Source organism: Nomascus leucogenys, chromosome 2, assembly GCF_006542625.1.
Source record: "Nomascus leucogenys isolate Asia chromosome 2, Asia_NLE_v1, whole genome shotgun sequence".
In the NCBI taxonomy this organism is placed as follows: domain Eukaryota; kingdom Metazoa; phylum Chordata; class Mammalia; order Primates; family Hylobatidae; genus Nomascus; species Nomascus leucogenys.
This window is the reverse complement of record NC_044382.1, coordinates 50994586-51022292: the sequence shown is the minus strand read 5'-3', so window position 1 is coordinate 51022292 and position 27707 is coordinate 50994586. Positions and strand designations below refer to the sequence as shown.

The window sequence follows — 27707 nt, the reverse complement described above, 5'->3', positions numbered from 1 at the left end:
TTTGTGTCAGTTCATTGTCTTTAGGAAGTTATAGAATTTAGTAACAGTTATACATTTATTGAGTCGCTACTATATGCAACTCACCAAAAACAGAGGAAAAATATGGCCTCAGCCCTCAAGAACTATAACGCCTAGCTGGGGAGAGAAGCAAGTAGATCAGTCATGCTACGTGAGGTCGGGCACAGTGGCTCATGCCTGTAACTCCAGCACTTTGGGAGACCAAGGCAGGAGGATTCCTTGAACTTGAGACCAGCCTGGGCAATACAGTGAGACCCCATCTCTATGAAAACATTTTTAAAATATTAGCCAGACGTGGTGGCACATGCCTGTGTTTCCTAGCTACTCGAGAGGCTGAGGTGGGAGACTTGCTTGAGCCTGGGAGGTTGAGGCTGCAGTGACCCGGGACCACACCATTGCATTCCAGCCTGAGAACAGAGCAAGACCCTGACATACAGACACACAGACACACAGACACATACACACACACACACACACACACACACCACACAATAGAGTGGTTTCCACAGAAGGAAGCTAAGCAGTTTAGGAAAGTATGTGGAAAAGACAAGTTGTTTTGGATACAGAGTTCTTGAGCCAACATGTAGTAAGAAGTAAGACCAGTTGGGGTGGGCCTTCCAGTCTGTGGTCCAGAATTTTCATTCAGTGGAAAACACAGCTGTGAGTCACTCACACATTCAATGGAATGACAATAAAAATGCGCATTTGTGTAAGGGGCAGAACAGACTGGAAATTAGGGAGGGAAAAAACAGGCTGTTGTGTAGGTGACGTGCGGTCTATGTAAGTATGTTAGGGCTGCCATAACAAAGTACTATTGGGATGGCTTCAACAACATAACTTCTTTTTTTTTTTTTTTTTTTTGAGACAGGGTCTGGCTCTGTTGCCCAGGCTGGATTGCAGTTGCTCGATCTTGACTCACTGCAGCCTTAACCCCTGGGCTCAAGCAATCCTCCATCCTCAGCATCCTGAGTAGCTAGAACTACAGGTGTGCGCCACCACACCTGGCTAATTTTTTTTTTTTAATAGCCCAAACTGTCATTTTTTCTTTTTCTTTTTTTTTTTTTTCAAGATAGAGTCTCACTCTGATGCCCAGGCTGGAGTGCAGTGGCATGATCTCAGCTCACTGCAGCCTCTGCCTCTAGGGTTCAAGCAATTCACCTGCCTCAGCCTCCCAAGTAGCTGGGGTAATAAGTGTGTGCTACTGCACCCAGCTAATTTTTGTATTTTTAGTAGAGACGGCGTTTCACCATGTTGGTCAGGCTGGTCTCAAACTCCTGATCTCAAGTGATCCACCCGTCTCGGCCTCCCAAAGTGTTGGGATTACAGGCGCAAGCCACCGCACCTGGCCTTTTTATTTTTTATTTTTTTAATCAAGGATCTATTTTTTTGTAGAGATGGGGTGTCACTATGTTGCCCAGGCTGGTCTAGAACTCCTGAACTCAAGCAATCCACCTGCCTTGGCCTCCCAAAGTGCTGGGATTACAGGCGTGAGCCACTGTGCCAGACCAGAAATTTATTTTCTCATAGTTCTGGAGACTAAAAGTCTGAGATTGAGATCAAGGTGTCAGCAGGATTGGTTTTTTTTTTTGGTGGTGGTGGTGGTTTTGAGACAGAGTCTCGCTCTGTTGCCCAGGCTGGAGTGCAGTGGAGCGATCTTGGCTCACTGCAACCTCCGCCTCCCAGGTTCAAGTGATTCTCCTGCCTCAGCCTCCTGAGTAGCTGGGATTACAACCATGCAACACCATGCCCAGTTAATTTTTATATTTTCAGTAGAGAGAGAGTTTCACCATGTTGGCCAGGCTGGTCTTGAATTCTTGACCTCAAGTGATTGGCCAGCCTCAGCCTCCCAAAGTGCTGAGATTACAGACGTGAGCCATCATGCCTGGCCTTGTTTTTCTTGCTTTTTATTTTTTTGTAGAGACGAGGTCTTGCTATATTGCCCAGGCTGGTGTCGAACTCCTGGACTCAAGTGATCCTCCTGCCTCCTGATGTGCTGTGGTTACAGGCATGAGCCACCACGCCAGGCTGGATTGGTTTCTTCTGAGGCCTCTCTCCTTGCCTTGTAAATGACCATCTTCTCCCTTCATCTTCCCATGGTCTTCCCTCTATGCATATGTCTCTGCCCTCATCTCCTCTTATAAGGACAACAGTCAAACTGGATTAGGGCCCACCCCAGTGGCCTCATTTTAACTCAGTTACCTCTTTAAAGATTCGATCTCCAGGCTGGGTGTGGTGGCTCACACCTGTAATCCCAGCATTGTAGGAGGCCAAGGCAGGCAGATGACCTGAGGTCAGGAATTCAAGACCAGCCTGGCCAACATGGTAAAACCCCAAGTCTACTAAAAATACAAAAATTAGCTGGGCATGATGGCAGGCGTTTGTAATCTCAGCTACTCGGGAGGCTAAGGCAGGAGAATTACTTGAACCCGCGAAGCGGAGGTTGCAACGAGCGAGATGGTGCCATTGCACTCCAGCCTGGGCAACAAGAGGGAGACTTCATCTCAAAAGAAAAAAAAAAAGGGCCGGGCGCGGTGACTCACACTTGTAATCCCAGCACTTTGGGAGGCCGAGGCGGGCAGATCACGAGGTCAGGAGATCGAGACCGCGGTGAAACCCCGTCTCTACTAAAAATACAAAAAAAAAATTAGCCGGGCGTGGTGGCGGGCTCCTGTAGTCCCAGCTACTCGGAGAGGCTGAGGCAGGAGAATGGCATGAACCCGGGAGGCGGAGCTTGCAGTGAGCCGAGATTGCGCCACTGCACTCCAGCCTGGGCGACAGAGCGAGACTCCGTCTCAAAAAAAAAGAAAAGAAAAAAAAAGAGGCCGGGCATGGTAGCTCACACCTGTAATCCCAGCACTTTGGGAGGCCGAGGCGGGTGGATCATGAGGTCAAGAGATCGAGACCATCCTGGCTAACACGGTGAAACCCCGTCTCTACTAAAAATAAAAAAATTAGCCAGGCATGGTGACAGGTGCCTGTAGTCCCAGCTACTCGGGAGGCTGAGACAGGAGAATGGCGTGAACCCAGGAGGCGGAGCTTGCAGTGAGCTGAGATCAGGCCACTGCACTCCAGCCTGAGCGACAGAGCGAGACTCCATCTCAAAAAAAAAAAAAAAACTGGTGAAGGGGGAAAGTAGACTTTCAATTTTTTTTTTTTTTTTTTTTAGACAGTCTCACTTTGTCACCCAGACTTGAGTGCAGTGGCATGATCATGGCCCACTGCAACCTCCGCCCCCCCGGGTTCAAGCGATTCTCCTGCTTCAGCTTCCCAAGTAGCTGGGATTACAGGCGCCTGCCACCATGCCTGGCTAATTTTTGTATTTTTAGTGGAGACAGGGTTTCACCACATTGACCAGGCTGGTCTCAAACTCCTGACCTCAAATGATCCACCCACCTCGGCCTCCCAAAGTGCTAGGATTACAGATGTGAGCCACTGTGCTGGGCTTTTTATTTTTAGATATTATTTGAATTTCATGACAAATTACATAATTTCCATGATTGTCAATAAAAAAAGAAAAAAGAAAACACTGGTGATTTTCCGTAACTAAGTGGATTCAGTGAAACTAAATTTCTATTTAGTGTGTCCTTGCTAATATTTTCCTTTAAAAAGTCACAGTGCTACAAAACTGTCACCAGCTGCTTCTTATTAGGAATGTGGTTAGCAGATGTGGGTTTTCATAGTCATGCTGTATGAGATCGTTAATCCATTTTTGCAGGTTTCAGATGGTTAGTGATTTATCTTGGTGGGATGAATTAAAAAATGTGCTTGCATCAGCTAAAGGACATATGCACCTTTCTCTCTTTCGTGACATGTTTGTGCTGGAGTGAAAATATATTGCAGGGTATTTCTACTGGAAGGTAAAGTAGTACTATTCATTGAAAAGGATAACTGATACCGCTGTCTTCTAAGTGGGGAAGAGTTATGCATAGATAATTTTTCAAAGCTGGATGTTGGATCAGTTATTTTATAAGCTTATTTCTCCCTTTGGCTTCTTCCTTAGTAGTAATTGAGTGGCTCCTGCTTTTGTTCTTCTGGCATCAGGCCACCTTTGTGGTAGTGACCTTCAGGCTTGCTAAGGGCTGCAATTTTGCTTGAGGCCCTCCTTCCTTATGAAATTACACAACACTCAAACCTTGGAACCAGCCCCAGATCCACTAATTCTTTTCCTTTGACGGACTCTTGGCAATCTATACTGTATTTCAGCCAAAGTGTAGCTTTATACAAGATCTGTTTATCGCCGAAATTAATTTGGCCATTTGCCCTTTAAGCATGGAATCAAATGGTGTTATGGCATACTCATTCCTAGATAAAGTATAGACTAGCAGCTGGAGAGTTTCTTTTTTTTTTTTCTTCCTTCCTTCCTTCCTTCTTTCCTTCCTTCTTTTCCCTCCCTTCCTTCTTTCTTTCCTTCCTTCCCTCCATCCTTTCTTCCTCTCTCTTTCTTCTCTTCCCTCCCTCCCTCCCTGCCTGCCTCCCTTCCTCACTCTTCCCTCCCTTCCTTCCTTCCTTCCTTCCTTCCTTCCTTCCTTCCTTCCTTCCTTCCTTCTTTTTGAGACAGGGGTCTCACTGTGTCACCCAGGCTGGAGTGCAGTGGTCTGATCACAGCCCACTATAGCCTTGGACTCCTGGGCTCAAGTGATCCTCCCACCTTAGGCTCCCTAGTAGCTAGGACTACAGGTGCCCACTACCACACCCAATTAATTTTTGTATTTTTTATAGAGATGGAGTTTTGCCACATTGCCTGGTCTAGGCTCAAGTGATCCTCCTGCCTTGGCCTCCCAAAATGCTAGGATTATAGGCTTGAGCCACTTTGCCTAGCCAAGAGTTTCTATCAAAGGTTTTATTGCTGGTGCTGCTGAAAGTCAACTGGTAATAATAACAGCAATGGGTATTTATTTATTTATTTATTTTTGAGATGGAGTCTTGCTCTGTCGCCCAGGCTGGAGTGCAGTAGCACTATCTCGGCTCACTGCAACCTCCACCTCCCAGGTTCAAGTAATTCTCCTGCCTCAGCCTTCCAAGTAGCTGGGACTACAGGTGCATGCCACCACACCCGGCTAATTTTTTTGTGTGTTTTTAGTAGAAACGGGGTTTTTGTATTTTTAGTAGAGATGGGGTTTCACCATGTTAGCCAGGATAGTCTCGATCTCCTGACCTCGTGATCAGCCTGCCTCAGCCTCCCAAAGTACTGGGATTGCAGGTGTGAACCACTGTGTCCAGCCTTTATTTTTCATTTATTTTTATTTTTATTTTGTTATTTATTTTTTGAGATGGAGTCTCGCTCTTTCGCCAGGCTGGAGTGCAGTGGCGCAATCTCGGCTCACTGAAACCTCTAACTTCCTGGTTCAAGTGATTCTCCCGCCTCAGCCTCCCGAGTAGCTGGGATTATAGGCACGCACCACCACGCCCAGCTAATTTTTGTATTTTTAGTAGAGACAGGGTTTCACCATGTTGGCCAGGATGGTCTTGATCTCCTGACCTTGCAATCCACCCGCCTTGGCCTCCCAAAGTGCTGGGATTACAGGTGTGAGCCACCGTGCCCGGCCCTTTCATTTATTTTTTGAGACAGAGTCTCACTCTGTTGCCCAGGCTGGAGTGCAATGGCATGATCTCGGCTCACTATAACCTCTGCCTCCTCAGTTCAAGCGATTCTCGTCCCTCAGCCTCCTGAGTAGCTGGGATTATAGGCATGTACCCCTACGCCAGGCTAATTTTTGTATTTTTTAGTAGAGACAAGGTTTCACCATGCTGGCCAGGCTGGTCTCAAACTCCTGGCCTCAAGCGATCTGCCCGCCTCGGCCTCCCAAAGTGCTGGGATTACAGGTGTGAGCCACTGTGCCCGGCCGCCATTTCCTTTTTTTAGAGGTAAAGTAACATGACTCTTAAAAGAATGATCGTAGCTTGTCTCACTGTCCTTAAGAAACTGGAAACAGATGTGCACTCTTTTTATTTCAGATTTCATTATCCACAGTACGTAGATTTCCACAGACTCCTTGAGATGTCTTTTTTTTTTTTTTTTTTTTGAGACGGAGTCTCGCTCTGTCACCCAGGCTGGAGTGCAGTGGCGCAATCTCGGCTCACTGCAAGCTCCGCCTCCCGGGTTCACGCCATTCTCCTGCCTCAGCCTCTCCGAGTAGCTGGGACTACAGGCGCCCGCCACTATGCCCGGCTAATTTTTTTGTATTTTTAGTAGAGACGGGGTTTCACCGTGGTCTCGATCTCCTGACCTCGTGATTCGCCCGCCTCGGCCTCCCAAAGTGCTGGGATTACAAGCGTGAGCCACCACGCCCGGCCTCCTTGAGATTTCCTAGATGGTAATTTTCACTCTGCAAGGAACCAATAACCTTCAGAGGAATTATTTGAAAGGACTATAGTGCAGAAGGCACTGAATTTCAATCAATCATATGTTTAATGAGTTCCTTCTCTGCAAGGTAATCTTTTTGGAATAGTGGGGAATAAATATAAGTTGATGGGTGGTCCCTGCCCTCCTGTAGTTTATAATCTACTTGGCCAGACAAGCCAGGAACAGAATTAAACTGTTCAAAGGAAAATTCCCAATGAACTGAGTAGTCAGGCCAAGCTGAAATGAAAGCTTGCTAGGTGGTAAGGGAATTCAGCCGGAGGAGGCAGGAGGTGTCTGGAAAGAAGGACTTAGACAACATGCAAAACATCATTGGGAGACACTGACTGAATGAGTTGGGCTCATCTGAAGGTAGTGATGAAAGGCAATGTTGAAAAGTTCATTTCGGTTCTGATGGAAGGCCTTGCAGATACAGCTTGACAGTTGGGGCATTTTTTTTTATGGACATATTTTAAAATAATTTTTTTTTTCTTTTTTTGAGACGGAGTCTCGCTCTTTCACCCAGGCTGGAGTGCAGTGGCGCGATCTCGGCTGACTGCAGGCTCCGCCCCCCGGGGTTCACGCCATTCTTCTGCCTCAGCCTCCCGCGTAGCTGGGAGTACAGGTGCCTGCCACCTCGGCCGGCCAATTTTTTTTTGTATTTTTAGTGGAGACGGGGTTTCACCGTGTTAGCCAGGATGGTCTCAATCTCCTGACCTCGTGATCTGCCCGCCTCGGCCTCCCAAAATGCTGGGATTACAGGCGTGAGCCACCGCGCCCGGCCTTCTTTTTTTTTTTTTTTTTTTTTTTTGTGAGATGGAGTCTTGCTCTGTCACCCAGGCTGGAGTGCAGTGGCATGATCTCAGCTCACTGCAACCTCCACCTCCCGGGTTCAAGTGATTCTCCTGCCTCAGCCTCCTGAGTAGCTGGGACTACAGGTGCATGCCACCACGCCCAGCTAATTTTTGTATTTTTAGTAGAGATGGGGTTTCACCATGTTGCCCAGGATGGTCTGGATCTCCTGACCTCGTGATCCGCCCGCCTCGGCCTCCCAAAGCTCTGGGATTACAGGCGTGAGCCATCACATCCAGCCTGAAAATAATCTTTAAAGGAAAAATTCTCAAGTAATCCCAATACCAATCTATCTCCATTAGCTGCTTCCAGGGTTAAATATTTTGTTATATAACTTGCTGCGTTATGTAAGTGCCCTCACTATTAGTTAGCAGATCTGTGACTTACTCCAACTCTATTGGCAAAAAGGTCTTGATAGTCTTGCAGAGAATTCCCAGCACTTCCCTTTTGCTAATAAAGGTGTCCTCAAGTGCCCAACTCCTGGGTGATTACAAATGCAAAAGTGTTTAAAATAGCACTCATACTCTAAGGAATCAGCTGCCAAACACTCTCTAATAAGCAGAAAATTCACATAACTCAGGCCTCTGGGGGCTCACGCCTCAGCTGGAGCAAAGCCAGAATGTCTGTGACCGCAGGTGCACTTGGGCACATTGGGACCTGCTGGAACAGCAAGCTGGCCTCTGCAGTTGATTTAGGAGAGGGCTGGAGGGTTGAGCTTTTGCTGACATTTGCAGCTTGGAAAATCCGACTCCACTAATTGCAAAGAGGATTCTGCTGTAATGATTTTTTTTTTTTTGGTAAGATACTTTTCTCATTTTGAATTCTTTCTTCATTTGGGCTCTGGACACTTCCCAGCCTCTACATTTATTATTTTAACTTCCATTACAGGAGGCTCTTCAGAAGTTTCTGCCCGCACGTGAACATGCATTCACAGAGTGGTGCATGACCACAGTTTACGAGCCTCAACGTGCACTTCATGAGCAAGCAAGTTTACAGCCCCTTTTACAGGAATTGGTGCACATTCCCTCTGCCTGCCCCTGTCCCTGCCCACATGAAAACACAGGGATTTTTTGCTACTACTGCTGAAGAAAAGTTAGAGGACACCTTGACCTCATGATTTTGCTGAGCACTTGCTTTCTTAACAGTGTGCTTTCTGGACTCTTAGTTTATTTTTAATTTTTTTTATTTTTATTTTTATTTTTTTTGAGACAAACTCTTGCTCTGTCGCCCAGGCTGTAGTGCAGTGGTGCGATCTTGGCTCACTGCAACCTTTGCCTCTTGGGTTCAAGAGATTCTTGTGCCTCATCCTCCTGAGTAGCTGAGATAGGGGTGTGTACCACCACACCCGGCTAATTTTTTTTGTTTGTTTTTTGTATTTTTAGTAGAGATGGGGTTTCACCATGTTGATCAGGCTGGTCTTGAACTCCTGACCTCAAATGATCTGCTTGCCTCACCCTCCCAAAGTTTTGGGATTACAGGCGTGAGCCACTGTGCCCAGCTTGGACCCTTATTTTGGAGGTCTGAAGGGTACTGTATAGTGAAAATAGCCCTGGATGCAGAGGCTGGGAGTCCTGAGTTGTCTCTGCCTCCTTCCTGTGGACTTTGGGCCATGGTCTTTGGCTCTCTGGCCCTCAGTTTTCTTAGCTCTTCTAGTCCATGAAACTGGAGGAGGTGGGTGGGTTGTATCATTCATGTCTGGATAAAAGCCACTGCAGGCTCTGCAATGTGCACAGCAGTGGCTCATGGCCTTTGGTCAGGGAAACTTCCTGACAATTGGATGAATCACAGGCTTCAAAAAAATACCTTAGAGACCAAATTTTGCATACAATTTTTGGGAATGCCCATGTACACTTGCCCCAACAAAAGGCCACGGCCTCCAGGCTAAGAAAGTCAGATCTGTGGCCAGGCACGGTGGCTCACGCCTGTAATCCCAGCACTTTGGGAGGCTGAGGCGGGCGGATCATGAGGTCAGGAGTTCGAGAACAGTCTGACCAAAATGGTGAAACCCCACCTCTACTAAAAATATAAAAATTAGCTGGTGTGATGGCATGCGCCTGTAATCCCAGCTACTTGGGAGGCTGAGGCAGGAGAATTGCTTGAAACTAGGAGGTGGAGGTTGCAGTGAGCTGAGATCAAGCCATGCACTCCAGCCTGGTGACAGAATGAGACTCCATCTCAAAAAAAAAAAAAGATCTATAAAGTCAAGTCCAAACTCTTCGATATTTTGTTATAAGATGCTTTTCGACTGGGTGCGGTGGCTCATGCCTGTAATCCCAGCACTTTGGGAGGCCGAGGCATGTGGATCACCTGAGGTCGGGAGTTCAAGACCAGCCTGGCCAACGTGGAGAAACCCTGTCTCTACTAAAAAATACAAAATTAGCCAGGCCTGGTGGCGCATGCCTGTAATCCCAGCTACTCAGGAGTCTGAGGCAGGAGAATCGCTTGAACCTGGGAGGCAGAGGTTGCAGTGAGCCGTGATCACGCCATTGCACTCCAGCCTGGGCAAAAAGAGTGAAACTCTTGTCTCAAAAAAAAAAAAAAAGATGCTTTTCACACTCATATCCTCCCATTTCCACTGACCCTATCCTCTGTTCACATTGGAATTCTGGCATCTTCCTAAGTAACCATCTGTGATGTTAATTTTGTGTCAACCTGACTGGGCTAAGGGATCCCCAGGTAACTAGTAAAACATAACCTCTGGGTATACATGTGTGGGTGTTTCAGGAAGAGATTAGCATTTCCATGGTAGACTCTAAAGAAGATCACCCTCACCAATGTGGGCAGGCAGCATCCAATCAGTTGAGGGCCTGAGCAAAACAAAGGGCAGAGGTAGGGGGAATTCACTCTCTGCCTGAGCTGGGACATCCATCTTCTCCTGCCCTCAGACTTTGGTGAATCTGGCCCTCGGGCCTTGGCACTGGGACGGGGACCTACATCATTGTCCCCCCACCCCAACTCCCACCCTCACCCCCTTCTCGACTTTCTGTTTTGAGACAGGGTCTCGCTTTGTCACCCGGGCTGGAGTACACTGGCACGATCTCAGCTCACTGCAACCTCCACCTCCTGGGTTCAAGCAATTCTCCTGCCTCGGCCTCCCGAGTAGCTGGAATTATAAGGGCCCACCACCATGCCTGGCTAATGTTTGTATTTTTAGTAGAGACGGGGGTTTCACCACATTGGCCAGGCTGGACTCGAACTTCTGACCTCAAGTGATCTGCTTGCCTCAGTCTCCCAAAGTGCTGGGATTACAGGTGTGAGTCACCACGTGCGGCCCCCTTCTCAGACTTTTTTTTTTTTTTTGGAGATGGAGTTTTGCTCTTGTTGCCCAGGCTGGAGTGCAGTGGTGCAATCTTGGCTCACTGCAAGCTCTGCCTCCCGGATTCAAGCGATTCTCCTGCCTCAGCCTCCTGAGTAGCTGGGATTACAGGCACCTGCCACCACACCTGGCTAATTTTTTTGTATTTTTAGTAGAGACGGGGTTTCACCATGTTGGCCAGACTGGTCTATAACTCTTGACCCCAGGTGATCCACCACCTCGGCATCCCAAAGTGCTGGGATTACAGGTGTAGGCCACTGCACCCGGCCCAGACTTTTGTTTTTTTTTTTTTTTGAGGCAGAGTTTTGCTCTTGTTGCCCAGGCTGGAGTGCAATGGTGCCATCTCAGCTCACCACAACCTCTGCCTCCCGGGTTCAAGCAATTCTCCTGCCTCAGCCTCCCAAGTAGCTGGGATTACAGACATGTGCCACCATGCCCGGCTTATTTTTTGTATTTTTAGTAGAGATGGGGTTTCTCCATGTTGGTCAGGCTTGTCTCGAACTCGTGACCTCAGGTGATCTGCCTATCTCAGCCTCTCAAAGTGCTGGGATTAAAGGTTTGAGCCACCTTGCCCGGCCTTGAGCCACCGCGCCCAGCCCAGACTTTCAATCTCAGGTTTATACCACTGATTCTGGGTCTCAGGCCTTTGGGCTTGGATTGGAAGTGCACCACCAACTTTCCTGGGTCTCCAGTTTGCAGATGGCAGATTGTGGGACTTCTCAGCATCCATAATCTCGTGGCTAGTCCCTTATAATAATAATAAATTTATACATCTCTATATATCCTATTAGTTGGTTTCTCTGAAGAACCCTAAGGCACTATTGTTCTGCAAATATCCTTGAGGCCTGCCAATTGTGGCTTCGGGGTTTAAGAAGACATCGTTCCCTCTTGAATTACAGGCAAGTAAACGAGATTACAAAACATTGACAAAGGCTTGGATCATGCTGTTGGACTTTTGCTTGAGCTGTTCACTGCCCGTTGTTACCTCTGTGAAGCTAACCCCAGGCCTAACCAAATGTTCCTTTTATGCTGTTCTGGGGACGTTTTCTGCATGTCACTTAACCACATAGTATCACACCTAGTTGGTTGGTTCTGCATTTGCCTTCCCCACTAGACCGCAAACTCTCAGCTGTTGTTGGTACTATTGAGCTTAAGTACAGGGCCTCAAAAGGAGCCGGAGTACAGGGCTAAGCGCTCAGTACACAGGGTATGAACCAATCAATGCAAGAATGAACGTGCCACCGGGTCCTGCAGGCTTGCAAAGTGTTTCTCCAAGCTGATTTTGCTTTCCGTGCCCGGGCAGCTCCCGTGAATTGCACGGTAGAGGTCAGAAGTTTCTGGGGGGTCCGTGGGGAGCCAATGGAAGGAGGATGAGAAATGCAGTCTCACCGCATTCGGGTTGCCCACGTCCGGCGAGAGGCGAGGGATCGGACAACTTCTGCACCTCCCGGAAGCGGCTGCGCCGGCCCCGCCCCTCCGGAGGCAGGCGTGGCCTCATGAATAATGAATCGCGCGGGGGAGGGGCCGGGCCCGCCTCTCCGGGCGGGAAGAGGGAAGCGCCGAGACTGCCTGACTGGAATGAGGGTAGCTGCGGCGACTGCGGCGGCTGGAGCGGGGCCGGCCATGGCGGTGTGGACGCGGGCCACCAAAGCGGGGCTGGTGGAGCTGCTCCTGAGGGAGCGCTGGGTCCGAGTGGTGGCCGAGCTGAGCGGGGAGAGCCTGAGCCTGACGGGCGACGCCGCCGCGGCCGAGCTGGAGCCCGCTCTGGGACCCGCGGCCGCCGCCTTCAACGGCCTCCCGAACGGCGGCGGCGCGGGCGACTCGCTGCCCGGGAGCCCGAGCCGCGGCCTGGGGCCCCCGAGCCCGCCGGCGCCGCCTCGGGGCCCCGCGGGTGAGGCGGGCGCGTCGCCGCCCGTGCGCCGGGTGCGGGTAGTGAAGCAGGAGGCGGGCGGCCTGGGCATCAGCATCAAGGGCGGCCGCGAGAACCGGATGCCGATCCTCATCTCCAAGATCTTCCCGGGGCTGGCTGCCGACCAGAGCCGGGCGCTGCGGCTGGGCGACGCCATCCTGTCGGTGAACGGCACCGACCTGCGCCAGGCCACCCACGACCAGGCCGTGCAGGCGCTGAAGCGTGCGGGCAAGGAGGTGCTGCTGGAGGGTGAGCGGGGCCGGGCGGGCGGGTGAGCGGGGCCGGGCGGGCGGGTGAGCGGGCCGCGGCGGCCTGGGCTCGCGGGAGCTCACTTTGTTCCTGCCCCGCCGGCGGGGCAAGCCGGTTCTCTCCCCTCTCTCCCCAAACTCGGGTTTCTGGAGGTTTCAGTGTGGAAAAACGGATGCTTCTTGCAGGAAAAGTTGGGCAGCCGCCGAAGTGTGGCTTGCAGCCCCTAGGGAAGTCTCGGCTGAGATTGAGTAAAAAGCAGCTGCCTATGAAGCCCCACCTCGGCCCGATAAGCTGACACTAAGAACTTGAGGGAGAGCGAACAGCTCGAGTGGGTCTGTCTCCGTTTGCCCGCTGAGAAGTGCCGGGTTGGCGCTTAACTCACTCACCTCTGGCTCCTCGGGGCGGGCGGGTCTATTAAAAAAAAAAAAAAAAAAAGTCCATCCACACCGATGCCAGCGGTATGCTCGGGCAAACCACCAAAGCGCTGGTTAATTTATGGGAATTTAACCCATCATTGGCTCTCAACAATAACCAAAGGAGATCATAGCATTTCATTGAAGCCAGAAAGCTGAAACAGCAAGTCTGTGTGGTTAATGAACCTTGTTTAACAGTGGAGGCTCACGTGTTTGAACATTTACTGCCAACTAGAGTTTTGCCCCTTTTGCAAATCTGCTGCCAGCTTCCTACCACTCACAGGCGCGCTGCTTCAAGACTCTTAGGGTTTTTGTAAGAAACTTGAAATGGCAAATCACAAGATAGGTTTCAATAACCAGGATTATTCCTTACGTTAAGTTATATGTATGTGATCTGTAAATTGGATCTTTCATGATGAATTTGAACTAAGGCAAAAATAAAATTCTTCTCCTCTAAGGACTCATGCATGTTGGAGGTGATAGAGTATTGTAAATTATAAACGAAAAGTCAGTTGCTTTCTTCAGAAATTTTTGAGCGGTCAGCTTTCTTTCACTGGTGGTGATTGCTAGCTGTGTTAAAAAGAATATAAAAGAAGATGCTGTCCCTACTTGGTCTCTAGTTGGAGAAATGATAGAAAAATGCAAAACAACTTATAGGGAGGAAAGGAATGAAGTTGGTGATTACGTCGTGCAAACTATATTTAAATGCCAAAGGAATACAAAGTTAGAAAATAGTTCGTGGAGATGGAATTAGCCAGGGAGGACTTTTTCCCGAAGCTGAATCTTGAGCCAGGTCTCCAAGGAAGTGATGGACACAGGCAGGCAGGGATGAGTCAGGAGGGTATTCCTGGCAGAGGAAGGACAAAAGGGAAGGGCTGGGGGCTGCTGGTGAAGAAGGACCAATCATCAAACCGAGAGGCCAGAAGTCCAACTTGGCACAATGGATTTTCACTTTCTTATAAATCAGCTTGTGAATATTTGGAAAAATACTGGTTTACCAGAAATGATTTCATGTACACTAGTTGTGAAATTCCAGTGTGCCACCTTTATGATATCCTATTTATAAACCTTATTTATATTGCACGTCTAGGTGGGGCTAGACACTGCTCGGAAATTAGTGTTAATAGAAGGAGTAAAATTATAGATTGTGGTTTGGGTGTGTGTCTAAAAAAAAATTATTACTCTAAACGTGTACCTTGAAATTGGTCTAGCTAAGCATTTGGTTATAAATTCTTACATCCAGAATATTGAATTTAGCACTATTTATGTAGTCCTCAGTTGTGATGGGCAGACAGTTGAACCTTTTACACCATATTTAAAAAAAAAAAAAAACCTTTTGGCCTGGCGTGGTGGCTTATGCCTGTAGTCCCAGCACTTTGGCAGGCCAAGGTGGGCAGATCACCTGAGGTCACGAGAACACGGCGAAACCTCGTCTCTACTAAAAATACGAAAATTAGCCAGGCGTCGTGGCAGATGCCTGTAATCCCAGCTACTAGAGAGGCTGAGGCAGGAGAATCGTTTGAACCTCGGAGGTGCAGGTTGCAGTGAGCCAAGATCTCACCACTGCACTCCAGCCTGGATGCCCAGCCTGGATGACAGAGCAAGACTTTGTCTCAAAAACAAACAACCCACTTTTTGTATAGGTATCGTTTGAACCTAGTATTCAGACCAGTAAAATGAAAACCTTATAGTAAATGCTTCCCAGTCTTTATTGGGCTAAAATAGGCCACGTGCGCTTTTAGAAAGATGGCAGCATAATAACATGTTTGTTGAATGCCTTTTTACCTAACACACAGGTTCTACTTTATTTTCCCACTTTGTACAAGACAAGCAGTTTTTGTTCTTACAAGTTGTGAGGAAGTCAATATAGTAGATTTATGACGTTGCATTTTCAAGCCACTGCGTGTAAAAATAAAATTACTCAAAATATGTAAAACCACTGAAAAAGATGATTTAATTGAACTAGTCAAACATTATTTAAAATTGAGAGCTGGTGTCCCATCCAGGTAGGCCACTTTTAAAAGATAGATTTTAAGTTTAGTCTTTAAAGTTTTCAGGCTGTACCATATTGTCCTTCCATTAGATGTCTCAAAACTTGAAAAACTGCCATATCATTGCACAGTGATGCTTTTTTGTGGTGTGGGCAGGGAATTTCAGGCACGCTTTTTCAGGCACGCTTTTGCCAATCCCACACCAGGGCAAGCTATATAGTCTTTGGTTGCCTGTGGTTAGGGAATTGAGTTAAAAGTTTCCTTTTTATCTCAGGGATTTGCAGGAGTTATTTATTCATTCATCAGATATTTACTTAACTCTTAACTCATGCCAGAGGCACTTGAAGATACCTGATTCCTGTCCTCAGGAAGTTTAGAGTTGAGATGTGGGGAACGGAGGAGAAGTAAATAAGTACAGCAGAGGACTAAAAGTGCTGTTTTAATAGAAGTTTGCACAACCCAAAGGAGACAGAGGCCTATATAGGTCCATCATGGGAATCAGAGGTTGAGGATGCCCAGGTTGATGAAGCTTAAATTGAGCTTCTCCTTTAGAAGAGAGAGCTGCCGCCAGTAAAGACACAGAAGTGCAAGACATTAAAAAGTTATTCTTTTTAGAAGCAGGGTAGGGTAGGGTAGAAGCAAGGACTTTGTGGTCAGATGTGGGTTTGTTTCTGGCTAGTGGTTTGTAACCCCTAGGCAAGTTACTTAATCTTGCTAAACCTTAGTTTCCTCATCTGTAAAGCCAGGATGATAATAACACCTCCCTCAAAGTTGTTGATTCATTTTGCAATTCACGTGTTGAGTACTTTTTAAGGGACCGGGAATATAGCAATGAACAGCACAGGTCTGAATGAGGAAGGTAGGACCGGGTCACGAAGGTATGCCACGAGTTAACAAAGACACTCTCAAAATAGCCAGGATGGCAAGTCGTTAAAATAACATCCAGGGCTCTATTTTTACCTGAAGAAGAATACATGATAAAAATTATTTTAGGTGATTAGGTTAAGAATGAATTTTCGCTGGTCCGAGTGCAGTGGTGTTTACAACTAATTGATCACAACTGGTTACAGATTATTTGTTCCTTCTCCACTCTCACTGCTTCACTTGACTAGCTTTAAAAAAAAAAAAGAAAGAAAAGAGAAAAAAAAAAAGCCAAGTGTGGTGGCTCATGCCTGTAATCCAGCACTTTGGGAGACCAAAGCAGGAAGATCATTTGAGGCTAAGAGTTCAAGACAAGCCTAGGCAACATAACAAGACCCTGTCTGTACAAAAACTTGAAAAAAAAAAATAAGTAAAACAATTAGCTGAGTGTAGTGGTGCAGTTGTAGTGCCAGCTACTTGAGAGGCTGAGGTGGGAGGATCGCATGACCCCAGGAGGTTGAGGCTGCAGGGAGCCATGATTGCACCACTGCACTCCAGCCTGGGTGAACAGAAACACTGCCAATAAATAAATAAATAAATAAGTAAATAAAATATTTTGAGATGGAGTCTCGCTCTGTTGCTTAGCTGGAGTGAAGTAGAACAGTGTTTTGCTGTTATCAGCTGACTTTTCGAGGATCCAGTGTTCCTGGCTAGGTTAGTATACTGTGGTAACCAAGTGGACAACAAATAATGCTGCTTGCTTGCATCTTCCACTAAATAGTATAATAATGCCTTACATTTTAATCAGGATTTTAAAATTATGCATTTTATTTATTTCGAGACAGGGCCTCTCTCTGTTGCCCAGAATGGAGTGTAGTGGCGCAATCACAGTTCACTGCCTGTAGCCTCAACCTCTTGGGCTCAAACGATCCTCCCACCTCAGCCTCCTAAGTAGCAGGACTACAGGTGTGCACTGCCATGCCCGCTAAATTTTTTTTTTTTTTTTTTTTTGAGACTGAATCTCGCTCTGTTGCCCAGGCTGGAGTGCAGTGGTGCATTCTCGGCTCACTGCAACCTCCACCTCCCGAGTTCAAGTGATTCTCCTGCCTCAGCCTCCTGAGTAGCTGGGATGTAGCTACAGGCGTGTGCCACCACGCCCGGCTAATTGGTTTTTTTTGTATTTTTAGTAGAGATGGGGTTTCACCATCTTAACCAGGATGGTCTTGATCTCCTGACCTTGTGATCTGCCCGCCTCAGCCTCCCAAAGTGTTGGGATTACAGGCGTGAGCCACTGCGCCCAGCCTGGCTAATGTTTTTATTTTTATTTTTTGTTTTTTGTAGAGACAGGGTCTCACTATGTTGCCCAGGCTGGTCTGGAGCTCCTGGGCTCAAGCAATCCTCCCGTCATAGCCTCTCGAAGTGTTGGGATTATAGGCATGAGCCAATGCACCTGGCCTATCTATATCTATATTTTCTCATTGGATTTTTTTTTTTTTTTTTTTTTTTTGAGACGGAGTCTCGCTCTGTCACCCATCCTGGAGTGCAGTGGCGCGATCTCGGCTCACTGCAAGCTCCACCTCCCGGGTTCACGCCATTCTCCTGCCTCAGCCTCTCCGAGTAGCTGGGACTACAGGTGCCCGCCACCACGCCCGGCTAATTTTTTTGTATTTTTAGTAGAGACGGGGTTTCACCGTGGTCTCGATCTCCTGACCTTGTGATTTGCCCGCCTCGGCCTCCCAAAGTGCTGGGATTACAAGCGTGAGCCACCGCGCCCGGCCTCTCATTGGATTTTTATTCAGTCCTCTGAGATAGGCTGTTTATATTTGTTGTATAAATGATTAAAACCGAGTTTCACCAAAAGTAAATGAGTTACTGAAGGTCTCAGAATTTCTCTTGATTTTTAGGGAAGATTTTTAATTTTTCTTTTGGACTAGAAGAAATATTTTACCTGGATTGTTTAAAGTTGGTAATGTCTGATCTTATAGATAAGGAATGAACGCTCAGAGTTTAAGTGACATGATTAAGGTCACCTGACAAATTAGTTGGTAGAAGTTGGACTAAAACCCAGTCCAGTGCTTCCTCCTCTGGACTGGGCTAGCTACAACTAATCAGTCATATCTTTAGCATCTCCTGTGTTTTGTTATGTTGCAGTGTGCTGTGAGAGATCAATGTGCAAAGTAAAATGAAGATGGTCCTTGGCATCAAATCATTAGAGAGAAACTAGGGAAAGAAAAGTACCCCACTGGCCGGGCACGGTGGCTCACACCTGTAATCCCAGCACTTTGAGAGGCTGAGGCGGGTGGATCACAAGGTCAGGAGTTCGAGATCAGCCTGGCCAATATGGTGAAACCCCATCTCTACTAAAAATACAAAAATCAATCAGGCATGGAGGCGTGCACCTGTGATCCCAGCTACTCGGGAGGCTGAGGCAGGAGAATCACTTGAACCCAGGAGGTGGAGGTTGCACATTGCACCACTGTACTCCAGCCTGGGTGACACAGCGAGACCCTGTCTTCAAAAAAAAAAAAAAAAAAAAAAAGAAAAGAAAAGAAAAACTACCCCATAGAAAATAGTTGCTGAAGTGTGTAAACTCACTCTTCAGGAGTTCACTAAAGGGAATGATTAATTGGGGGATGAAAGAATTGAGTATGACTTCCTAGGGAAAGGAGATTTGATCTCAGGCTTGAGGGACAGGCTATTTCTCTGTAGACTGAAGTCAGTTCAGGTTGAGGGGATGGCCTGAACAAAAGCCAAAATGAGCATGACATATGATACAAAGTGAGGGGAATGGCTGATTGGTATGGACTTGAGGGAAGAAAATAAAGTTGGGTAGATAGATTGAAGCCAGATTATGCAAGTTATTGAAAGCCAACCAGAGGAATTTAGACCATTTTCATTCTGTCAACATTTATTTATTTAGTTAGTTTTATTTACTTATTTTTTTTTAGACTAAGTCTTGCTCTGTCACCCAGGCTGGGGTGCAGTGGCGTGATCTTGGCTCACTGCAACCTCCGCCTCCTGGGTTCAAGTGCTTCTCCTGCCTCAGCATCTCAAGTAGCTGGGATCACAGGCACCTGCCACCACGCCTGGTTAATTTTTGTATTTTTAGTAGAGTTGGAGTTTCACCGTCTTGGCCAGGCTGGTCTCGAACTCCTGACCTCGTGATCCACCCACCTCGGCCTCCGAAAGTGCTGGGATTACAAGAATGAGCCACCATGCCTGGCCCCAACATTTATTAAGTACCTACTGCAAACAAAGTGTTGTGGTAGATGCCGGGAATTCCAAATTGGGAGTAATCCCTGCCCTTTTAGGCTAGTAAGGAACAGTTATTGCAGGTTGTGATAGATGCTTTAATAGAGGTGAGAACACGGGGCACTGGAGGTAGGAGTGCAAAGGAGACAGCATGTCGAAGGTAAGAAAGTGATAAGTAGGCCGGGCGCGGTGGCTCACGCTTGTAATCCCAGCACTTTGGGAGGCCGAGGCGGGCGGATCACGAGGTCAGGAGATCGAGACTACGGTGAAACCCCGTCTCTACTAAAAATACAAAAAATTAGCCGGGCGTGGTGGCGGGCGCCTGTAGTCCCAGCTACTCGGAGTGGCTGAGGCAGGAGAATGGCATGAACCCGGGAGGCGGAGCTTGCAGTGAGCCGAGATTGCGCCACTGCACCCCAGCCTGGGTGACAGAGCGAGACTCCGTCTGAAAAAAAAGAAAGTGATAAGTAGCGGGTTTGTTGAGAGAAGTAAAGTGTGGTAAGGTACAGGACGTGTGTGCCAGGAGAGCAGTCTGGAAAGGTGAGCAGAGGCCAGGTCATCGAGAGCCTTGTATGTAGTGCTAAGCAATTGTCTCTAAATGAGGTTTATATTTACTTTTTCAACTTGAAAAACAGAAATTGAGCTTTATTAATATTTAATATATAGATAACACTGGTTCTCTCAGTCTTTTAAGACGGTGCCATTACACACTCGATATACAAGCTGATGTCTTATGATGGAGTCTTCATAAGAGCAATTTCAGCAAAGTGACAGGAACAGAAGCTTCATAAAGCCGAGGAATTGACAGTGGTGACCTTACCTTACTAGTTTGGCTGCCGTTATCAGAATGCAACTTATTGCAGTTTACTTGAGCCTGGTTGAGTGGATTTATATTATCTGCATTTAATTACATTAATCTTCACAAAATGAACAAGTGGCGTAGAGATTTGCTCAAAGAAATAGTAGATTAAAGATAATTTTAACACTGCAAACAGTAACAAAAAGGTAGAACTGACATTTCTCCTCCTGGTGGGAGCTCTTTGTCACATTTCAAGGTAATTATATCTGTCAAGGAGTCAGCCTAAAAAATGAAATTGTCAAGAAGACTATTTGAAATATGGATATATATACACATTATCATTGATAATGAACTTCACCTTAAGAATGTATTGTACTTTGAGTCATATAGTAGCTAATGATAGAATGACTTCATCTGGGTTATGTTTATATCATATATTTTTCTGTATCTCAGTCTTTCTTGGTTTCTGTATTTTATATATGGTTTATAGTATATATGCATTAATAAATATTCATAGATTGAGGGCATATACTCAAATTTTTACTGATGTGCATGTGCTCTGAAAAAGTTTTAGGCCACAGGGTGCTGCCAAGGTGCTTTAAATGAGGGAAAATGTTTTAGAAAGTTGAGAGTGGCAGATGGAGTATAGGAGCTCCAGACACGAGGTGTAAGGGAAAGCAGTTAGGAGGCTATGTGACACCATAAGTATAGTGAGACTGGATAGGACAGTATAAAGCAGAGAAATAGTGAGATAGAAACAACAGGCCTAAATGTTTGAGGTCTTAAGAGAAAGAAACGGAGGCTAACTCCTGGATTTCTGGCTTGAGAAGCTGGGTAACTATGAAACCGAAATGAACAGAGGGCAAGCTAGTTTTCTGAGTGAAGATAGGTTTAGTCTGGGGCATGTTGAATTTGAATTACCTGTGTGACATCTTGGTAGAAAAGGTCAGTAGCCGGCTGGACGTTCAGGACTGTAATCAAGAGAAATGTCAACTGAGATGAAGATTTAGGAGATATCAGGGTACAAGTGGTAATTGACGCATGAGTGTGGATGAAATCATTGAGAGAGTAGGCCAGGCGTGGTGGCTCATGCCTGTAATCCCAGCACTTTGGGAGGCTGAGGCAGGCAGATCACGAGGTCAGGAGATCAAGACCATGCTGGCTAATGGGGTGAAACCCTGTCTCTACTAAAAATACAAAAAAATTAGCCGGGCGTGGTGGTGGGTGCCTGTAGTCCCAGCTACTTGGGAGGCTGAGGCAGGAGAATGGCGTGAACCCAGGAGGTGGAGATTGTAGTGAGCTGAGATCACACCATTGCAGTCCAGCCTGGGCAACAGAGGGAGACTCCGTCTCAAAAAAAAAAAAAAAAAGTAGTGCAAATTGAGAAGTAGAATCAGAATGGAATCCTGCAGAACCCCTACATTTAGAGCCAGGGTGAAGGAAGAAGAATCTGGAAAGGAATGGTCGAGGAGGTAAGAGGACAATCTGGAGAAAAGTGTGCAGTGGTAGTCAGACAGACAAGAATTTCGAGGAGGTGGGGGTGATTGGCATCTTCAGATATTACAGATGCGAAGAAAGCTGAGAGCTAAGAAGTCCATTGGGTTTGATCATTAACATACAAGACCATTGGAGTCCCCATAAGAGCAGTTTCAGCAGTGACAGGAGCAGAAGGCAGTGAGTAGACTACGCTGTTTTTTTTTTTTTTTTTTTTTTTTTTGAGACGTAGTCTCTCTCTGTTGCCAGGCTGGAGTGCAGTGGCACGATCTCGGCTCACTGCAACCTCTGCGTCCCAGGTTCAAGCGATTCTCCTGCCTCTGCCTCCCGATTGGCTGGGACTACAGCTGTGTGCCACCACATCCAGTTAATTTTTTTGTATTTTTAGTAGAGATGGGGTTTCACTATGTTGCCCAGGATGGTCTCAATCCTTGACCTTGTGATCTGCCCGCCTCAGCCTCTCAAAGTGCTGGGATTACAGGCGTGGACCACCATGCCTGGTCTAGGCTATGCTTTTAAAAAGCTTCTCAGCAAAATGAAAGAGGCAAAGGCGGCTAAGCATAGTGGCTCACACCTGTAATCCAAGCACTTTGGGAGGCTGAGGTGGGACGATCAGTTGAGGCCAGGAGTTTGAGACCAGCCTGGGCAACATGGAAGACCCCATCTCTACAGAAAATGCAAAAATTAGCTGGGTGTGGTGGCATGCACCTATAATCCCAGCTACTCAGAGGCTGAGGTGGGAGGATTGCTTGAGCCCAGGAGGTCGAGGCTGCAGTGGTGATTGTGCCACTGTACTCCAGCCTGTACAACAGAGCAAGATCCTGTCTCAAAAAAAAAAAAAAAAGCAAAGGCAGTAACTAAAGTTGAATGAAATGTCCAAGAAAGGTTTTATTTACTGGTGTTTTTTTTTATTTTGTTTTGTTTTTGAGACAGAGTCTCACTCTGTTGCCCAGGCTGGAGTGCAGTGGTGCGATCTCAGCTCACTGCAAGCTCCGCCTCCCGGGTTCATGCCATTCTCCTGCCTCAGCCTCCTGAGTAGCTGGGACTACAGGCGCCCACTACCATGCCTGGCCGATTTTTTGTATTTTTTAGTAGAGATGGGGTTTCACTGCGTTAGCCAGGATAGTCTCAATCTCCTGACCTCGTGATCCGCCTGCCTCAGCCTCCCAAAGTGCTGGGATTACAGGCATGAGCCACCGTGCCCGGCCTTGTTTTGTTTTAAATGGGAAAACAATTGGTACAGATTTGCATAGCAAGAGAAAAGGCCAGCCAACAGAAAGAGTGAGAGGTTGAAGAGATAGAAGAGGTGGGAAACTGATGCAATTCATTTTTGATCCAGGAAGTGATGTGATGGGAACAGAATTTTGGGTTGGCAGCAGTGGAAGCACTGGATGCAGTGCAAAGAGGAAAGACCAAAGGTGGGAAAAACAGCAGCTGTTGTAGTGAAAAGTAATCCAAGCCAGAGGTGATCACCTTTGGAGCTGGTGGTGGTAGTGGCAGTGGGAATAGAGAGGAGGATTCAATTCAAGAAATACTTTAAACCAGTTGATGCTTATCAGGGGACATAGTAGAGTCCACTGAGAAGTTTTTCCTACCTAGATAGTCTTCTTCCAACTGCCCGTGCATCCAAAAATTTGATACTTACAGAGAATCTCCTGCAGTGAGTTTTTGTTACTGGCACAGGTGTTTGATCCTTTAGAAACATTGATGTGGAAAAAATTGAGAGACACTGTTTCAAAGAAAGAAATGATAGGATACAGTGGTTGATTGGATATAGTGAATTAGCCCTGAGATTTCTGTCCAGGGACAGGAGAAGAATGGTTATCAGTGGAAAAGTGGAATAATTTGGAGAGTGTTACCCTCATACTATTCAGCTTTGTTGTAAAGCACTTAAGCCATGCAACTCTGTCTGCTGTCTCTGGGGTTTGAGATGAAAAATTTTAGTTTATAAACAGTGTACTATATCTGGTCACATGGAATGAGAGCATATTCTTCCTTTAAAGGGTCTTTTTTCTAGATTAGAGAAAAGAGCTTTTGAATTCCTTTGGAGAAATGATGGTATGGTCACTTATGTTTAATATTTTGTGCCTGGAGAAATACAATTGATTTGGTTACTTTATTTAAGTGTCCTTCTGAGGAAAATGCACCGATTCCTTAATAAAATTTGTGTTTGATTTTAGTATAAAAACAAAACTTATGAAATAATTTTATATATGAACAAAATGCTAGTGATTATGGTATCATAGATTTGCCTTTTAAAATAATAAAAGAATTATAAAATTCAAACTTGGCTTTATTTCTGGCCCCCAAGACAATGCTAGAATGCTACAATTAGTTGAGAATATGTGAAATGCAATTTTTTTTTGCTTTGATTTTTCTACAACATTTTTCTTTCTGCTGTCTTCTGACCCTCTTGCTTTAAAATTTGTAAATTATCTTGAATGTGTCATGGAAAGTAAACTTAATGAAATAGGTGAGAAAGTTGAGCAGTGTGTTTTTGAATTTAATCTGTCTTTCATGTAAAATGTTACACCTAGGCAGGTGTGGTTGGTCATTCCTGTAATCTCAGCACTTTGGAAGGCAGAGGCGGTAGGATCACTTGAAGCCAGGAGTTCAAGATCATCCTGGTCAACCTAGTGAGACCCCATCTGTATTTTAAAAATGAAAAAAAAAGTTACACCTTACACTTAGAAAAATTGGAAGCTTTAATTTTTCATTGAGGCCGGGCGCAGTGGCTCAAGCCTGTAATCCCAGCACTTTGGGAGGCCGAGGCGGGCGGATCATGAGGTCAGGAGATCGAGACCACGGTGAAACCCCGTCTCTACTAAAAATACAAAAAAAAAATTAGCTGGGCGTGGTGGCGGGCGCCTGTAGTCCTAGCTACTCGGAGAGGCTGAGGCAGGAGAATGGTGTGAACCCGGGAGGCAGAGCTTGCAGCAAGCCGAGATCGTGCACTCCAGCCTGGGCGACAGAGCCAGACTCCGTCTCAAAAAAAACAAAAAAAATTGTTCATTGAAAGAGACTCAGATGGTATAGATTTTTTTTTTTTTTTTTTTTTTTTTTTGAGACAGAGTCTCGCTCTGTTGCTCAGGCTGGAGTGCAGAGGCACCATCTCGGCTCACTGCAACCTCCGCCTCCTGGGTTCAAGAAATTCTCCTGCCCCAGCCTCCCAAGTAGCTTGGATTACTGGTATGTGCCATCATGCCTGGCTAATTTTTATATTTTCAGTAGAGACCGGGTTTCTCCATGTTGGCCAGGCTGGTCTCAAACTCCTGACCTCAGGTGATCCACCTGCCTCAGCCTCCCAAAGTGCTGGGATTACAGGTGTGAGCCACCATGTCCAGCCTAGACTAATTTATAGTAAAATGAATTGACCAACTAACAAAAATTTTAAAAAAGAAAGAAAATGCACATGCCTTATTCAAGGCCCCTTGGGTTTCAAAACACAGAAACCCATTTAAACTAGTTCATATAAAAGGATGGAGATATTATAAAGAACCAGACAGGTCTCAGGACTTCAGGAAGAGCTGCGCCTCAGAAATGTCATGAACCTAAGGCAGTACTGAGGACAGTTGCTCTTACTGTCTCCCATTTCTTCTCATTGCAGTTTCTCTGTTTCTGTCTGAGAATGTCTTTTGCAACAGCTTTTTTCTAGTCCTTTTATGGTTTCAATTCTTACATTTAACTTCTTAATCTATGTAGAATTTATTTTGGCATATGGTATGCAGTAGAGATTTAACTTTATTTATTTTTCCAAATAGTTAACTGATTGCCTCAGCATTATTTGTCAAATAATCCTCTTGCATGCTTGGTCTGATAGCTTGGTGGTGGCTGCCTAGAGTGCCATATGGGGAAAAATCCAAGGCCATATCTGGGTTCAGCAGTAACAAGTGCTATGCTTAATTAGTGATGTCTGCAATGAGTGTGCCTGAGGATGGGGGGCAATATGCATGCTATACATCTGCCCCTCTTGGGATGAGATGACCTGTCCTTTCCTCATTGATTTTAAATATGCCTTTTTAAATAGCACTTTTTATATTCTCTGCTCTGATTCTGGAGTTTCTATTATATTCCATTTTAGTGTTTTGTAACATACCACACTGTGTTTTGTAGCTGTAACATTTAATATCTGGTAATTCAAGTGGACTCTACCAGCCAAGAAAAATTTGAAAAGTAACAATAGACAATTGCTGGCTGGTATAGTATAGTTACTTATTTCTCTAGATAAATTTTGGAATGATTTTATCATTCTTAAATCCTCTGGGATTTTGATTAAAATTATATAAAATCCGTAAATTAATTTGGAGAGAACTGATGTCTTTGTAATATCTCTTTCCCAGTCATTCCAGCCAAAAATACTGGGCCTGACTCATCCATGTTCCAATCATATGGCTGGGGGTACCAGATGTTCTATTTGGCCAGGCGTGTATCAGGTCACCTCAGACCTGTACCCAGGGAATGGGGCAATTTTCCTAGAACCACATGGACTGAAAGTGGGGGTTTCTCAAAGGAGAATTAAGGTGATGTTAACAGAAGAAGGGGGAATGGATGCTAGGCAAGCATAAATAGCAGACATTCATTACATTGTTGTAAAACCATCAGAAGATGATAATATAGATTAAATGAGAAACCACCATATTAAGAGATTTAGAAACATTATAGACAGCTGTAAAATGAAAGTCAGAATAATAAATTTGCTTAGGTACAGGTGAGCTTGTTGGAGCTTTTAAAAAATGCTTGACATGTCAAGTGAATAATAAATTATTTTCGGTACTTTATTGGTATTTTGAACATCACATTTCTATGAATTTCAAGCAACTTTGTAAGTGTGCATTAAGATCATATTTTTATTTTTATTTTTTTTTTTTTTTGAGACGGAGTCTCGCTCTTTCACCCAGGCTGGAGTGCAGTGGCGCGATCTCGGCTCACTGCAGGCTCCGCCCCCCGGGGTTCACGCCATTCTCCTGCCTCAGCCTCCCGCGTAGCTGGGACTACAGGCGCCTGCCACCTCGCCCGGCTAATTTTTTGTATTTTTAGTAGAGACGGGGTTTCACCGTGTTAGCCAGGATGGTCTCGATCTCCTGACCTCGTGATCCGCCCGCCTCGGCTTCCCAAAGTGCTGGGATTACAGGCGTGAGCCACCGTGCCCGGCCAAGATCATATTTTTATAGGTAGAACAACAAAAGTATATAGAGCTCAACAAAAGTATATGGAGCTCAGGGGCAGCTTTTGAAGTCAGAGACGGAGAAAAATCTTTATCAAAATAGACATATAATTTATTTTTAATTTTTAAAAAGTATTTATTTATTGTTATTATTATTTTTTTTGGAGACAAGGTTTCACTCTGTTGCCCAGGTTGGAGTACAATGGCATGATCATTGCTTACTGCAGCCCTGAACTCTTGGACTCAGGTGATCCTCTTGCCTTAACCTCTGGAGTAGTTGGGATTACAGGTGTGAACTACTGTTCCTGGCTTGCATTTTTTTTTTTTTTTTTTTAGTAAGAATTATTTTGGTTGCAGAAACCCAAAACCAACTAATTTAAGCAGAAGTGGAATGTATTGCCTTATGTAACTCCTGAGACTGGGGGTGGATCTAGGTTTAGGTTCAGTGGGATCCAAAGGCTCAAATTATCTTGGCTGCAACATCTCCTGCTGTGGAGGGTCTAATTCTGTATAGTCAGCTAAGATGGTGCCTGCAGCTGTAGGAATATATTGCCTTAACTTAATAACTAACCCCTGTAAGAAAAACTGGAGGGTTCTTTTACCACTCACATTATCAGTTTGGAGATAGGAAGGACTCCAATAGTTCTGCTTTGCCAGTTCATCGGACCTATCACTATTACCAGAATGATGGAGACTGCAATCTAGACCTGTGTCACGTGCCCATCCCTTGTGTATTGAGGTTGGCAGCCTCACCAGACTATGAAATCTGGAGTGGGGTGGTTGCTAGGTTAACTTATGTTCACTATAACAGGCTATAGAGCTTACAATAATTTTGGCCGGGCATGTTGGCTCACACCTGTAATCCCAGCACTTTGGGAGGTCCAGGTGGAATCACTTGAGCCCAGTAGTTCAAGACCAGCCTGTGCAACATGGCGAGACCCTGTCTCTACAAAACATGTAAAAAATTAGCCAGGTGTTGGGGCGAGTGCCTGTGGTCCCAGCTACTTGGGAGGCTGAGGTGGGAGGATCACTTGAGCTCGGGAGATTGA

At 45.9% G+C, this 27707-nt stretch overlaps 1 protein-coding gene across 1 annotated transcript in view; it reads left to right on the top strand.

Annotated features, from left to right (window-relative positions):
* The first annotated feature begins 12051 nt into the window (after positions 1 to 12051).
* SNTB2 (syntrophin beta 2) overlaps positions 12052 to 27707 on the top strand; it is a 128617-nt gene continuing 112961 nt past the window's right edge. Inside the window, exon 1 of the mRNA XM_003262936.4 lies at positions 12052 to 12684. Within this exon, the coding sequence (XP_003262984.3) occupies positions 12105 to 12684 (580 nt within the window). The 5' untranslated portion in view covers positions 12052 to 12104. The remainder of the gene's footprint in view (positions 12685 to 27707) is intronic.